Source organism: Drosophila rhopaloa, unplaced genomic scaffold (assembly GCF_018152115.1).
Source record: "Drosophila rhopaloa isolate 14029-0021.01 unplaced genomic scaffold, ASM1815211v1 contig_115, whole genome shotgun sequence".
NCBI classification, from domain to species: Eukaryota; Metazoa; Arthropoda; class Insecta; order Diptera; family Drosophilidae; genus Drosophila; species Drosophila rhopaloa.
Genome location: NW_025334990.1, coordinates 17,152,031 through 17,168,115, shown reverse-complemented (window position 1 = coordinate 17,168,115; position 16,085 = coordinate 17,152,031). Strand labels below are relative to the sequence as shown.

The window sequence follows — 16,085 nt, the reverse complement described above, 5'->3', positions numbered from 1 at the left end:
CCCGGTAAAGTTGAACCAGCTCGACCGGTTAACCGCTTGAGTGGAACCAGTTTCAACAGTTAACCGCCAATGTGAGCGATATTTAAAATTTGAAAATAACAGACCCAGTGCGTTAACAAAAGAACAAATATTAGAATCTTTTTATCTTTATTTTCTGCAAACCAATGTACGAAATTAAATATCTCAATGCCTCGACTTCCATTTTTCATATAAATAAGCTACATTGAATGTCGTTTAATTTAGTTTTACATTGATTGGTGGTTGTGATTTCTTTATTCATTTTACGCCATTGTTTCTATAGTTTCTCATAGTCATATATAGTTACGCATATGTGTTTATGATGTATATATAACTACATACGAGGTTGTTATCTCATTAAGCTACAAAATTATACTCATAAGACGAATACAAACGTTTCCCTCCTTAGTTATTTTTATTTACCATTTACCATACTTTGTTCGCTCTTTTACAATTGTTTCAACAGGCTATTCGGATTAGTGGTTTGTTTCGCATTTAAAAATTTCGCTATGGGATTGTTAAATTGCTTTGCTTGTTTTTTTTTTTGTTTTGGTTTCCATTAGCTAGTTGTTGTTGTTTCTGTTGTTCTTGTTGTTGTGTGTGTAGTATAAATTGTTAAAAATCGCTCACAAGTTTCAATTCTGGTTCAGCGTGTGTTCGAGTGTTAAGTGTTGTTTTTTGGTGTCCTTACGTATGTCTTAAGTTTCTTTGGTGTCTTTAGTATCTTACGATTTTGATATAAAAGTTAATATAGGCAGGCGTGTGTATTTGTGTTCGTGTGACCGAGTGTGTGTGTGTGTGTGAGAGTGTGCCGACTTACGAGCTAGTACACGCTACACATTTATTAACTTACCACTTAATATGTTTGTTTCCTCATCTCATTTTAGCTGATCTCAAATCATCTACCTTCCAACCAACTTCCGGTCTTTGATTCGTTCGATTTTGGACTGGACCTTCCAAGAAGCGCCAAATAGTACAGAATGTACAGTTATACAGTTTACAGTTCATAGTTTAAGGTACAGCAATGCGAAAAACGAAAGAATTGCCAATTTGCATTTGTAACCGTGTTAGTCGAGTGCGTGTGGTGTGTGTGTTTTTGTGTGTGTGGTACAAAAAGATGGCAGCTCTGCAGTTAAAGCGTAACGGTTCGTTCAAAAAAAGCGACCACACACTAAAGTATCGCTATCGAGATTTGTAGATCGTTAATCGTCAATTTCGTTAAACGCCAATCGCAAATCGCGGCAAATGGACAGCTTGGTTACTCAGATTTTCCGCTCTTGTTTCATATTCTATATGACTTACACTCCTTCGATATAAATCATTTGCTAAAGTTATATATAAACTATTCCGATCTGAAGTATTGACAGTCACAGGCTCTATACGAAGCGTGCCTTGGTTTTTCGATTTGGTTTCCTCTGCTTTAAATATATATATATCTATGTATGCCTTTGTATATACTCAATATGCTTGTATATAATATGTAGTATGTTTCCCTTCTAGATTTAGTTCGTCTCCTGGTGTAAAAAAATGTTCCTCACCCTAACTCTGCGATTTCTCTCTCTCTCTCTGTTTTTTGGTTTTAAAAGCGTATTTGTACAAACACAAACCGACGAAAGGACATTTGTGTGGTTAACATAACATTTAAACTAGTCGATATCAAAAGTCTTGAGGCGTGCGTGCAGCGTTTCATAGGAGGCCCGTCTCCACGTTGTGCTCCGTTCCCAGCGTATTGGGGTCGAAGTTTAATTTCATTTCGCCGGCCAGCACGATTTCCGAGATGCAGCCGACGATGCCACTGAAGTAGCGTTGGTGCGTGAAGTATCCCACGTCGGGCATGCCACCTGTCGAAGGGGTTATGCTTTAGTATCCTATTTAATAGTAGTTTATCTTTAAGATACATACCCACATACAGACCCGTGTCCGTGTTGAGCTGGCGGAGTTTGCCCGGCGCTCGTAGAGAGGCTGTCTTTCTGCCATCCACCTCGAGATAACCCTCTTGGGAGTTTCTGCAAAAGGTGTAAACAAGTTAGTTAGGATTAGCCATATTTGGGGTAGCCAAAAAAATATCTAGAGCTATAAAAGTGTTCATTGGGTTTGAGGAACGAAACTTATCGTATCATTGACTTTAAACCTTATAAGATTAGCATCGTACCACCAAAATCATTGTTGTAAGCCCTTCTCCCTTTGGCTTTTCCACCTTGTTTCTTAAAAAGATATAGAAGAGTGAATAAAGCCTACCTTATAGCTCTCACTCGATGCCACAGGCCATCGCTGACCTTGGTGCCATTAAAGCGGATGTCAACCTCACCGGATCCCAAATCGTAGCGGAAGTGTAAATATCTATGGGAAGATTAAAATAAAGTTTACTTTCGTTGTAAATAGAAACCCCTCTTCCCACTCACCCCTGTTCGATGCCTAGCGAAAGGTAGTCGTCGTGCTCCTCCGTCGTTCCCTGTCGTCCTGTCCACAGGATCACGCCGTTCTCCGAGTGCGTCTTGATGCGCAGATTGAGGTCGATGCTGTAGCTGATAACCTGGCTCATGGTCTCGGCGTCGTTGTAGTGAAAGTAGCTATCACTGCCCGCGAAGCAAGCTCCGAAATTCTTGCGTACACCCTGCACCTGCGACTGATGCTCAGCAGACAGGTCGATCTTCTTCAGAAGACTCCAGTCGGTGTGCGTCTGCGGAGTACTAGAGGGGTGCTGATCCGGCTTAACTTCCTCCCCGGCCTGCATCACGGGCGTCAGGAGCTCATCTTCGTTGTAGTCGTCGCTGTACTGAGAGGTATCTTCGTTGGGGGAGACGCCATCTGGACTGGGCTGAGATGGGAACTGCACCTCCGACTTCTTGTGACTGGAGTGCGTATTCGAGTTGGACATGATGCGCTTCATGTCCTGGGCCAGCTGCTTGCGCTGGTACTCCTCCGTGCCGTCCGAGGCATCAAAAAGTGACTCGTCAAACACAAAGGCGCTCTCATCATCTTCGTTGTTGCCATTCAACTTGGGGTTCGGAGGGCTTCCTTCCTCCACTACCAATGGCGCCTGACTGGCCGCCATGGCATCGCCGTACTCCTGCTGCTGGAGACTGGCCACCCAGTCGTTGTTGTCCTCGAAGGTGAGGATGTCGCTGTCGGGGTTCGTCTGGAAACTCTCGTAGTGGGTGGGCAGGCGACTAAGCTTGCGTGTGAATGCCGCGTTGGGCTTCTGATGGTGCTCGTGTTTGCTGGCATGGTGTTTTCCGGCAAACCTGGGTTTCGGTTTGGGTTTGGGTTTGGGTGATTCAAAGGTGGTGGATGTGGCAGGGACCGTAGTAGACATCTGCTGCTTCTTAAGCTCCTTCTGCTGCTGTTGCTGCTGCACAAAGCGGAATATGATATCATCTTCGATTTCCTCGTTGCTCAGCGCCCCCGCAGTGGCTGCCTCCAATCTATCAGGAGCTTCACTGCTTGTGATAATGGTGGTGGTCGAAGTGCTTGTGCTCGTGCTCGGGCCAGGGGTTGGCTTATGCAAATTCCTGTGCTTCTTGGAATGCTTCTTGTGCGCCAAACCAGACACCTTCTTCACTGCCTCGCCATTGTCCTTGGTCTCGAGGACCTTGGACTTGTGGATGCCCAGCTCGGGCAGCTGCTCGGGCGGCACCTCGGCGGCCTTGTTGCAACGCTCGTTGTGGATGCTGCAGCGGCACTCGTAGCTCTCCATCTGCGGCACACACTCCGCCAGGGGGCCGCAGGGTCGCGCCACACAGGCGTGGGGGCAGTTGCCGATGTTGCTGCCCCCCAAAGCCTCAGCCACAATGCCCAGCGAGTGCCCATTGATGTCAATCTGTGAGTGGTGAACAAAGGTACACAATGGGATTGAAGAGCGAAAAAGGGGTGTCGTCTACTACTCACCCTCTGGATGCAGCCGACGAAGAAGGGTTTGTACTTGAGGTCCAGAGGCAGGCGATCCACGTGGTTAACGCCTCCCACAAACAGGTTCTGGTCCAGCGACAAGTGCCAGAAGCCATTCGACGAGATGGTCATGACCTCCTGGTGCTGATCCACCTGGGGGATTGAAATTTAAGAGGTAAGTAAAGAACGCCAAAGGACTCCCAAGATTTCCCACCTTGAGCACCGCCAGTCGAGCTGTTCGAGAGATCTTGATGGTGTGCCATTGACCCAGACTCAGGGAATGCTCACTCCTGGTAAAAGAAACCAGAAATCCAATTAGTTATTTCCTTTCAAAGTACCTCAATCCGTTACTCACCGCACTAGAGCTGGACCACTGCCAAGATCGAAGGCAAACTCTACAAAGCCATCGTTGAGGTAAAGGGCTATGAAATCTCCTCGGTGTTCTGGACCTGAATAGAGGATCAGTCCGTCTGCCTGTTCGGGCTTCAGAGTCACCTTTAGCTCCAACCAGATAAGGGCACTATCTCCCAGGGGAGCATAGCGCAAGAACGAAGAGCCATTAAAGGCGGGAACCTAAGAAATAGTAACTATATAACACGACCAAAGGTGAATTAATTCTTGATCACCCACCTGCAGGTCCATTCGAATCTCGCACAGATCTCCCACAAAGCCAATGGGACACAGGCAGATGGCGCCCTGATCTGAGGGCAGGCACTTGCCACCATGCTGGCAAGGATATCGCACGCATTTGTCCGTGGAACAGTCCTCTGTGGATAGTTAAAAGTTTTAGAGGGAGTTATTTAATTACCATGGCTTGTAACTTACGTATATCAAAGCCGTTAATGACATCGCCCAACGGGTGCTCTGTAAATTTGTAGTCATGTTCGTTGGCCACAAATCGACGAATGCAGCCTGCAAATCCCTCGGCTAAAGGCAATCTCTTAGCCAATCCAGTGATGTTGCCTATTCCGCCCAAAAATACTGGTTCCCGAAAAGTGATGCGAGAGAATAAGCCCTGGAAGAGATTTACTTATAAAGAAAAGGGTTTTTAATCCAACAAAAGTCAACTCACATTCGATCTGCCCTGGACTTTGGTTCCATGGTTAAGCACCAACCAAGCATCCCATCGGTGACGGTATATAATGACCGAGTTCCATTCGTTCAGTAGGATGGTCTCCCGGGATCGGACGCTGCCCACGCCGGATCCGCAGTCAAACCAAAACTCCACGAAGCCCTTGTTCAATAGAAGAGCCATAAAGTCGCCCGTAAGGTCATCGCGTTCTCCGCTTAGTAGGATAATGCCGTCAAAAGACTCTGGACGGAATTCGATGCGCAGCTGAACGTGCTTGTAGGCTCCGTGCAGCGCTGGAAATGCTAGCCAGGATCGCTTGGCGAAGCGAGGCACATGGGCACGGATATCTGTGGGTTAGTGGAAACAACATGAAAGGGTTTTGGGATTTGGTCTCTCAAAAATTTCCTTACCTTCTTGGCAGCCTGTGCCCGATTTACCAAAGGGACAAAGACAGCGAGAGCTGGCGGCAGTGGCCTCCAAGGCACAGATTCCATCGGTGCCACAGTCCAGATTGCAAGTGGGAGAGCTGCAGTAGTTGCAAAAGTGGATTAAAATAAATTAGATTAATTTTGTTCTGAACTACTGCGTGGCTAAGCAGCTTTGACAACCACAATATGCATATTTAAGTGGCTCTAGAATTCATGCAACTTCTCCCTACTTAGTTGTACATGACCAACAAAGAAAGATTTTGTAAAAGCCAAAGGACTCTATTCCCCCAAGGACTGTAAAGGAATTTTTATCCCCCACTCTACGCTTTGATGACCCACCTGTCTGTTGCCATGGCTGCATCCACTCCAACCTGCTCCGCTCCTGATATGTTGCCGAGATTGGTGGACTCTCTCGTGATATGCATTTGAACCTTATTGCTGGTTACGTTCGTGTTCTTCCTCCTGTTCTTGGCCGTGTTCGTATTGCTTGTCTGCTGATATGTTTGCGATTTGCTGTTGCGTCTTAAGTTTAATTGATTATTGTTGACATCGTCGTAGACGGACATGTCCGACTTGTAGCTGTAGCTATAGTCGTCGCTGCCACCGCCCTCGCCGTAATCCACGTCCACTTGATTCTGGGTTCCCCTGGTGGCTTCTGTTGCCGTGGGGGTTCTCCTGGTGGTCGTGGAGGGGGTGGCTCTTGTGGTGCTTCTGCTGGGAGTCGGGGACGCTGAGGCGGGGGGCGTGGTGCTGGCCGCCTTGAAGTCAGCCACATCCGCCTCCTGGCCCTCGGACTCCGAATTGAAGTTGATGCTCTCCGCTGATATGTAGTAATCGTTTGAATTGACTTTCTGTTGCTCCTGCTGCTGAAGATTCAGCGATTGCTGCTGTTGCTCCTGTGTCTCCGAATTGCTGTCCTCCAGCTCACCGTAATCGTAGCTGTCGCTCTCCGACCCGGACTCATCCTCCCCGTTCCCGTTGCCCGCCGGCGAAGCGGATAACGAGGCGGATCCGGCGAACGGGGACTGGGCCATCGACTTGCCACCGTCGTCGTTGGCCAACTTGGCGCTGAACGAGGCGCCCTTCTGGTAGAGCACATCCTCGTCCGACTTGCCACGCCCATCCAAACCGTTGGCAGTGGCGTTAATTACTGGAAAATCAGAATGGATCAAGTTACGGAGTGCACATGGGGATGAACGCATCAAATCCCGCATTTTAATTAAATTCACAGAATGAACAGGGTAAATTTGAGATATAAAATACTTGAATACCCTAAGTAAGAAATACTTTAATTAATTTATACTGAATGGGCCACCAAGGTTTCCATACTTTAACAATTACTTTTGTAATACTACAGTTTTATTTATATACATATTATATTTTAATAAAAAAATGTTTTTCGTTTTTTTGGCTGACTAAAAGAGCTTAAGAGTTTCACTTACAATATATTTATCTTAGGAATCATCTCAATGGTCTTTATTAACTGAATAATAATAATTACTGAAATCCGAATAACAATTTTAAAATTAGCAAAGATGGAAGTCAGTTAAGCCGACCCGTTTAAAATAAGAGTACCCTTTGTTGAAACTAACTGCTTGTATGTCATGTAATTTTTTCGACACATTTTTGGAAAAACACAAATTAAATGCAAAACACACATGCAAATTAATGCCGAATAACAACACAAAAATATCAATTTGTCGGCCTGCCGGGGGGCAACAGCATTGTAAAGGCGGACAATCACAAAATAATAATTCCCCGAACAAGCCTGAACACAAATGAATAATAACAGAACAGGGCATGCAAATGTTATAGGGGGCTAATCCAGCCCACTTGGATGCCAGTGCCATCCATTACAGGGCGCTTTCCAAATAATAACCGAAATGGCAAATCAATTTTGTGGTCAGGCGGGGTGGACGCCCATCCCGATGCCCATTCATATTTCCATCCCAGGAAATACGCATCCCAAAACGCACCTTGACAGCTGTAACCGTTCTTGTTCAGCTCATAGCCCTCGATGCAGTCGCACTCGTACATTCCATCGTGGATCTCGTAGCATAGTTGCTCGCAGGGGCTGGTATGTCCGCAGTGGCCTATGGGAGGGGGGATAGGGGGTAGAGGGGGATAAAGGGGATTGTTCAGTTAGCATTGTGCCGTATATAGATGGGTTTTCAGTCCGTTTGCTGGCAACTTTGGGTTTGGCCCGGTTTTCGGTCGAGCCGAGTCGACTCGGTTCATAATTTCAGTTCACTTCAGTTGAGTTTAGTTGAGTGTCCTGTCTGCCTGCGTGTCCATGTCTACGTCTATGTCTCCGTTTATTCCTGCAGCCGAGTGTGTGTGTTCCTGGGTGTGACCGACGTGTCCGCAATAAATTCTAATAAGCTTTAAGGACTTTGGGCCCGGTTTCGGTCTGGTCCTGACTGTGGCATACGCTTTTCGTAATTTACTGTTGGCCATGGCAGCCCTTCAAATGCGCCTCCTCCCTCCATGCACAAATTCATAATGACTACTTAAATAACTCAGCTGGCCGATAGTTCTAGTAAGATTTGTTGGGGGCAATGGAAAAGTTTTTCGTACTCTTCTCGATGGCAATTTAAATGCAAATTCCAATAGGCTGGAGGAGAATCAAAATCACAGTCGTTCAGCTTGCATTCTCGGCACTCACTTGACACCGAAATTGTGCCACTGCAAATGGAGGAAACGCTGGGGAAAATACTCGTAAAAAAGTAAAACATTACAAGCATTACGCATACGCCCGAGTGGCCCGGCACTTACGTCACACATTGTATTAAATGGAACGAACACAGAGGCACTTTCTGAAGATGGAGACACGAACACGTCAGCTACTCTGTTAAAGTGCCATCAAAAGAGGCAAAAGGAAGCACAGGGGCGTAGAAGGAGGGGGCGGACAAAGCTCGTGCATGCATGCAGGCTTGCTAGTTGATTAAGCAACTGTGGGGACGATTAAAGTGCACTGGACACAGAGCCCGAACCCGAACCCATTTGCATATGCACACAAGAGCTGGTTTCCTGCACAGTGCTCTACCCCCTTTGAAACTCCTTTGCCCGCTGGCTGTGCATTGCGTATTCAAATTGAAATTGAAAAATCGCATTTTGTATGCAATTGAAATCGAAGTGTCAGCAGCACACATCAGCATCGTCGCCACTGACGTTCGCCTGATTCGCCCCCATGGTCCTGGGAATTTGACAACAGCCATTGCATAACTTTCGATCCCACACTCTTCGTCCGACTGGTTTGGTTTTCTGGTTTTTGGCCCACTCTCACGCATAATTAAGTCGCTCATTAATGTCAAAGGCCACACAATAGGGCCTCGTTTATTGATATGTCGATGGGGGGGTGGCCCTTCAAAACTGAATGCCAGTGCCAAATACCGAATTCGAAATACCCAAATTTCCACAATTAGGCACTTGGCAAGGGGCGTAGCAGGGACAGGGGTTTCGATGTCAAACGCACCTTGGAAGGCCGCCTCCTCTGGCTCCGCAATCGCACTCACTGCGGCGCTGGCTGATGATGATGCTGCCAGCAGGAGGAGGAGCCACACGGAGAGGACTCGACGGTAATGGTGATGCTTTGAAGTTGACATGCTGCACTCTGTCCACAGGTGTGCGCAATGGGGCGTATGCTTGATGCGGCGAAGGGTTCCTCTTCGGCGGCACTCAATTCAGTTGAGTTCGACTGCTGCTGCTGCTGCTGCTAGTTTCGCTGGAGTCCCAGTTCCGATTGCGGTTCCTATTCCGAGTCCTTTGGCCATCAGCCAGCGGCGAGCATGGAGCGTGCATGCGTCTCAACGTTGCCTCCGCGACTGTTGCTCCTGTTCCTGCTGTTAGTGCTTCTGCCCCCTAGCTGCTCCTACGGCTCTAGCACCTGAAAGTACACACACACAAACGCGACACAAGCGCGCAATTAGTAGGCGGTAAAAGCAAAGGCAAGAGCTCAAGCCAACGCAAACGCAAATCAAGTGGTCATTATAATATAACCACAAATTGCTAAACACGCAGCGGCCAAATGGAACATCGCAGGTAAGAAGGGGAAGGGAGCGGGGAGAACATGGTGGTAAGCATTAAGCATACACTTCGAAAATAGAGTAAGACGTTAAGGTACCAATTCAGAATCTGTTTGTAACCGCGTTTATAAGTTTTATAAACTAAAATATTAAAATAAGTTAAGTTAATAAGTTAACATAAATTTTTAATCATTAAGAAAAGCAAATCATAAGAAACTGTACAGAAATTAAACTAAACAATAGAGCTAGACACACTGCTTTCTCTCCGTGTAGACAGGAGCATAGGCTTGAGCTCTGGCATGATTCATGGCGTTGGTAAAATCAATAGGAGCCACCATGGCAACGCCGCCACAACAAATAGACAAAGCCCCCATCGAGCGTGGCCACTCCTATTACCCAAACCCTACCCATCAAGCCCGCAACCTGCCCACCTGTCCTACCTTAAGCCAAATACTGTGTGGCCGAGTAATTAGAAATCAATACGAACACAATTCGGCAAAGTGTGTACCCTGCATAGGAAAGCAAACAAGCGGGCATGGGCATAGATACTGGCAGATAGCAACAGTAGATAGTTGATGGAAAAATCGAAATCGGAAAATTTCAAATTTTCCTTGCCCATTTTTGGGCCTTTTTCACTGGCCAATTTAAAATTGAAATGTCAAATGTCTCGAAGATGGAAGGAAAGCGCGTGCAAATGTTGTTAAACCATGGCGGCACACATCTCCCTTCTCTTTCTCGTGTCCTTCTTCTGTCCCTCTCTATCTGCGTATTCCTGTCTCTATCGCTCTGGCATCGCACTTAACCCCTGCTCGAGAAATGTGTAGCATACTTACTGGGGCAAACATTGCAGCCGCAGCATCTCCGCTTATTCGGTTTTGGCTCTGCTGTTGCGATTGCTCTTCTTTCCTTCCCACTCTTTATTTTCCTGCTTTATTTATTTATACTCTTTGGTGCCCCACCGGGGGTACAAGGCAACCAGATTCAGGAAGTCCCCCAGACGAACGGATGTTTGATTTGATTAATTAAGCTAAACCAACTGGAAGCTGCTTCTATTAACTGTTTGTGCTGATGTTGCGATATTTTGTTATTTCATTCGCGTACAATCTTAACTGGATAAAAATAGATGCAGACATCATCTCAATTTTTTATTCTTTTATTACAAAACAACAACTTGTATCAATCTTCTTTAAATTTGGAGAATTTAAATAAGGTTAATATATTTCAAAACCTACTAACCAGTAGGCTGTGGTAAAAGGTCCACAGATTTGACCATATCGACAAGCAACTTTAGCACCTAGCGATCGATAGAGATCAATAAAATATTTTATTTATTTAAGCATTGTCGTAAACGCTTTACTATATTCCCTTGTAAATGTTGCTATATATATAGAATATAGGAACATCTCTTAGCACATCTTAATAATCAGTTAGGGTAAGCTTGCAATCGTTGTTGAAACCCCGTTGCACGCGTACTATATATTTTTATGGCAATTTTCATATGCCTGCGCTTAAACTCGCGTTGACTGCCTACGGCCTCGGGGGTTTTCCACCCCCTCGCCCTTCCACCTCCCCCTTGGGGTTTTCCTTTGCTTCATGAGTGTGTGTGTGAGTGGGGGTGGAGTATGAGTGGGTAAGCACTCGTGATGGTTGTGCGTGCAAAAAAACTTTTCGTTTTTTTATAAGTTTGACGTAAGGGCTAAAAAACCCATCGCCATTCCGCAGTGTCTCAAGTTGAGTCAGTCGAGGTTTCATTTTTCGTTTCTTTTTTTTTGGTTTTTTGGGGGCGACCAAATGTTGCCGTATTCATTTATATCGATTTTTCCACCTTGGCTATTTACACACACAGCCGCACACCCACTACACACAGACGGTGCAGAGAGGTTGACATACTACCCACACACTTCTTTTTGTACGTTTGTATGTGCGCACTCTCTACGTTATATTTTCGCATTTCTTTCATTCGGGATTTCCCCACCACCTACACTTTTTTTTTTGTGTTTTTTGCATTTTTATTGCGTTTTTAATGGCATTTCTTTCCGGTACGACGCCTCCGAATGGCCAGCAATGTAGAATGTTAAAGCCTGTCGCTTTGTGTGGGCGCCACTAGGGGATTCCCCCATTTCTCCTTTCCATTTAAAAGAGCCCAAATGCATACACGTCCATGTGTGGATGGAAAACTCATTATTCAGGTAAGCGGCGACACAAAAACGTGCGTTCATTTGCCTGGAAAATGCGACCTCAGAAACTAATTAGAACGCATGGGTATCGAAATTAATAGGCCCAATCGCTCCATCCACACAAACTCTTCGACCCCTCGACTATCCATTCTTAAAGGTCCTTTTCCGAAAAAGTTGATCCAGCCAATTAGCCTAATGGACAAAAATGAATGCTTCAAGTGGCAGTGATTTAATTACACAATTAAGAACTCATTCGGCTACGGACTTTCATCGTCGATGTCTGATTTTGATTCTGATATCTGATAGTTGGCTTCACGGAATCCATATTCGTCGCCGGGGTCATTTATCACAGATTACCGACATTTATTTGAGTTGAGTGAAAGCTCTGGGATAAAGTTTATGCATCGTAAATCGTAAACTCAAAACTTTCGTCCACTGGATACTACGTGACCACAAAGTGAGGCTGAATTTTTTGTCGGAATGCCAGAGTTCCGACCATAACAAATGATCAAATTGCTCTGGAGAGGCGGAAACTTTTGTCGAGAGATATGCCCAAAAACTATGGAGCTGCAGTGAAAGTGAGCCGGATAAGTGGTAACCGAATTATTTGCTTGCACATAAAGTGTTTCCCGCTTTTGAGCGATTTTTCCACTGGCTAAGTGGCCTTTGCGGTCGGAAAATTCTGGGGGTAAGCCTAAACCTCGGCTGCATTTCAATAATTTAGAAGCTGCTCCCGATTCCATGGCTAGTTTATTGATTCAAAAGGCAAACAAGGCCAAACAAAATGGCAGCCAACGGAATAATATCCATGGCTGATGTCACGCAAAAACTTTATACAGAAAGCCAATAAAGGGGAGTCCCCGGGCGAACAGAATCAGACCCACCGAACGGAAAAGTTAAGTTGGGAACGAGACAAAACAGAGCGAAAACTAAAACAGCAACAGCGGAATACAATAAAAGCGGAGAAAATAAATGGAAAATGAAAAAAGAAACAAAAGCGGGAAACAGAAAACAGAAGCTGAAGCTGAGGCAGCAGCCAAACACAAAGGAAAACCGTTAGTCCAGCAATAAATTGTGTTTTTATAAGGCAGGTAAATAGAGCACAAAATCCGTGGAGAGCCAATTGGATGGCCAGCAACCACAAAATACACACAAAAACAATGGGGGGGTGCGGGTAAGGCAAGTTGGTTCTTGGGGGGAGGAACTCGAATCAACTCGATTCACGCATGCCAGACTTCTGACTCCCCGAACTGGCCAAAATGACAGGCAGGAGACAACCGAGAGACCACAGTGGAGATACGTTAATTGGGCTAATCTTCGCCGCTCTTCCAGCACATTAAAGTGGTTTTAAGGGAAGCCTTAGGTTTACAACACATTTAGGAGGGAATGAGAAAAAGTAACTTACATTGTAATTTTATTTTGGCACGAAATCTGATAAATTTGACCTCGCACACAAGGCATTTTGTGAAAAAATAATTAAAATCACGAACTCTATTAACTATAAAGTTTATTATTCATGGTTTAGAGATTGAAATCTAAAACCTTTTACAAAGGTCAAATTTAACAACATAAAACAGGAACAATGTTAGAGTAAGATATAAAAAGTATTTGTTTGCCTTTCTGTTGACCTTTCGCAATTAGCGAATAAAATTTATCCAATTAAATAAAATGTCCAATGTGTAAACCAATTGACAACCTTTGAACTACTACCTGCATCCGGTTTAATTAAATTAAAGTATTCGAATACAAAGGATTCGGAGTTTAAATTTAACTCAACTTACATTGAAATAATAAATTTGTTTTTTCAGCTTTCAGTAAACGACAATAAACGACCAAAAGATATGCTTTGAAAATATGTGGTTCAGTAGGAACTACTATGGTATTGGGTGCAAATGGTCATGTTAGTCAAAATGTTATTTCAAAATGTTGAACAAATATAACCGAATATTGATAAAAGCGGAATGAACAAGGTGAATAATCTGTAAATTTTTGAGTCTGCGTTTAATTAAAATTTCTATTGTATGACAGTAAGTCTAATTATTTTTTTTAGAGAATAAACATTAAAAACTGCTTCACAAGATGATGCACAATTTAATTTTAAATTATTCGAAATGGTCCAAAAACGGCTAATTAAATCGAAAACATCATAGTTCTCAGTCGTAATGGGTACCTTATCCCTTGTCTTCACTGTAATAGCCTTGAGGCTTGGCGCGTTTTTCTTGCGGCTTATCCTGCCTACGCTTTGAGTGCTTAGAAATCGGCCCTACGTCGCACTAAATATATATCCTCCTATATGCGGGACGCGGGCCTAATTTATGGCGAATTCGCAGGTGCGCGTTTTACTTGAAAGCTGTCAAAGACCGCGTTCCTTGCCACAACGACAGCAGCAACAACAACAATAAGGCCAACAAAGGCAACAACAACAAAGTAATTTCCCAGCAAGGATCCAAGGACTAAAACAAAAGCACACACACACACCCATGTATACAGCTCGAGGGGGCCCCTGTGTGTGTGTGAGTGGGTGATTTTACGTGAGTGCTTGTGTGTGCGTGTGGGTGGAAAAGGGAACTCCCCCAAAGACTTTTGAACTGCTGACGATGTGAACGAACTGGTAATTATCAACATCATCATTGCAACTTTAGTTTGACCCAAAAATCGCAATAAATAAAAGTGGCGTATGTAAGGGGGGAGGACTCGCGTGTGTGAGTTTTGGGCATGTTTGTATATGCGGAAGGGCAGTGGAGTAGCCACTTGAAATGCGCTGGCCACATAAATTTCCATTATTTCATTTCGCATTTTTCCGTCTCCTTAAACTACACACACACACATACATTTAAAGGACAAGAACGAATCCTTACGGTTGATGTTGCTGTTGCTCCTGCTCTTGCTCTTCTTCTTCTTCTTCGTCTGCCTCTGGCCAAGTAACGTTGCTCTGCTTCGTCCTCGCTGATTTCTGATTTCTCCTCCTTGTGCTTTATTTTTCGGCGTTCAGCGATTTTCGTGGTATTTACATTTACACACTCTCGCACACCCACACACACTCTCACTTCCTAGGGGGAGGGGGTGGCTCACACACACTGACACATTCAGCTGTCGTATAAGCTGACTTTCACATTGCACTTGCGAATTTTCAATCCGGAGCACTCAAAAATCTACAATTACGGGGATTTCACGTTTTGGCCAGTTTCCTGCTAGAATTACTTTATCGCATTCGTTGTACGGCTGTGTGTATATGTATTATTTTGGTTGTATCCTGCGAGCGGATGTCTGATGACGGCGGATACGGATGATTTCTGGCGTTCGAGCGATTCCGTTTGTTTTTCGGGGAGCGTAACGTTTTTACACTCTAATTGACGGGAGACTACTGAGCGTATGAGTTTCGAAACGGAATGGAAAAGCCACTTGGAAGGGAAAGAGAGAGACGAAGAGAGAGAGCGCCAAGCATTCGCAGGAAAAAACAATCCCTCGGCTGACAGCTCGGCGGAAGGAGAGCCGGACTCAGAGAGTCCTTGGTCATTGGCGTTGTTGTAATATCTGTTGGCCGATTATCCGGCCATGTAAAGAGGCGCCAATTCAATTCGCACAGTTAGCTCGGCTAATAGGGTTGCCAAGTCTGAAAAATTCAGAAGGCTATTGGTAAAACTTTAATTATATATAATTGGTAAATATAAAATAGTTTATTGAGATGAACAGTAAGAAGGATTGACAAACGGGAAGACGGACAAACGAACGGACAGACGGAGGAACACACGAACGGACAGACGGACGGACAGGCGGACAGACGGTTGGACAGACGGACTGAGAGACAAAAAAACTAAATATTATTTAATTAATTCAATGAAGTATTTATAAAGGAAAACAACTGAAATATATTTTTTATTTCAAAAGGATTAAAAGTATTTTTAAAGACTTTCAGCTCACCTGGCAACTCTAAAGCGGCTCCAACAGTTCCATCTCTCCCCTTCTTTCACCTCCAAAATTCCAGCCTGGTATGGGCTCTCTCAGGCGTTCTCTGAGAAGCTCTCCCACGCACGCAGGCGCTCCAGGAGAAAAATAAGCATCCAAACAATCTGGGTTCGCAGTACAAAAACACAGGAGAGATTGATGTATTGCGAGAGAGAGCGAATGTTAAACAACAGCTTGTTCTTGCCAATGCCAGCAAGTTAACAGTTAACAGGACAATAAACACCTCCGGAGAGCCAGCAACACTTTAAGGGACATAAGCCCATAATGAACTCGAGGACACGCGTGGACAAAAACAACACGAGACGCCTTGCGGTGGGTGGGGGTGGTGTGGTTGTTGAGGGGGTGTATTTACGGGGAGAGGGTGTTTGTGCAGTGGCCAGTAAGTCAGCTGATCAGGTTGCAAGGGTTGTTGAAGGGTTGCTGTTGTTTGCCTGCCGAAAGATATGATAAAAAAGAAACGTATTGGAGGAGGAGCAGTCATGTCCAGGACCCAATCTACCTCCCCTCATCC

At 44.9% G+C, this 16,085-nt stretch overlaps 1 protein-coding gene across 1 annotated transcript; it reads right to left on the bottom strand.

The window, feature by feature from the left end:
- Positions 1 to 148: 148 nt before the first annotated feature.
- LOC108048934 (pikachurin) lies at positions 149 to 14,958 on the bottom strand. The gene is made up of 15 exons (XM_017129895.2): positions 14,467 to 14,958; positions 8,882 to 9,292; positions 7,383 to 7,499; positions 5,746 to 6,556; positions 5,389 to 5,504; positions 4,979 to 5,325; positions 4,732 to 4,921; positions 4,537 to 4,673; positions 4,262 to 4,479; positions 4,121 to 4,196; positions 3,907 to 4,059; positions 2,421 to 3,838; positions 2,257 to 2,358; positions 1,921 to 2,024; positions 149 to 1,859 (listed from the first exon to the last, which is right to left on the bottom strand). The coding sequence occupies exons 2-15, from the start codon at positions 9,009 to 9,011 to the stop codon at positions 1,705 to 1,707; spliced, it is 4,074 nt and encodes a 1,357-aa protein (XP_016985384.1). The 5' UTR covers positions 9,012 to 9,292; positions 14,467 to 14,958; the 3' UTR covers positions 149 to 1,704.
- Between the last annotated feature and the right edge of the window lie 1,127 nt (positions 14,959 to 16,085).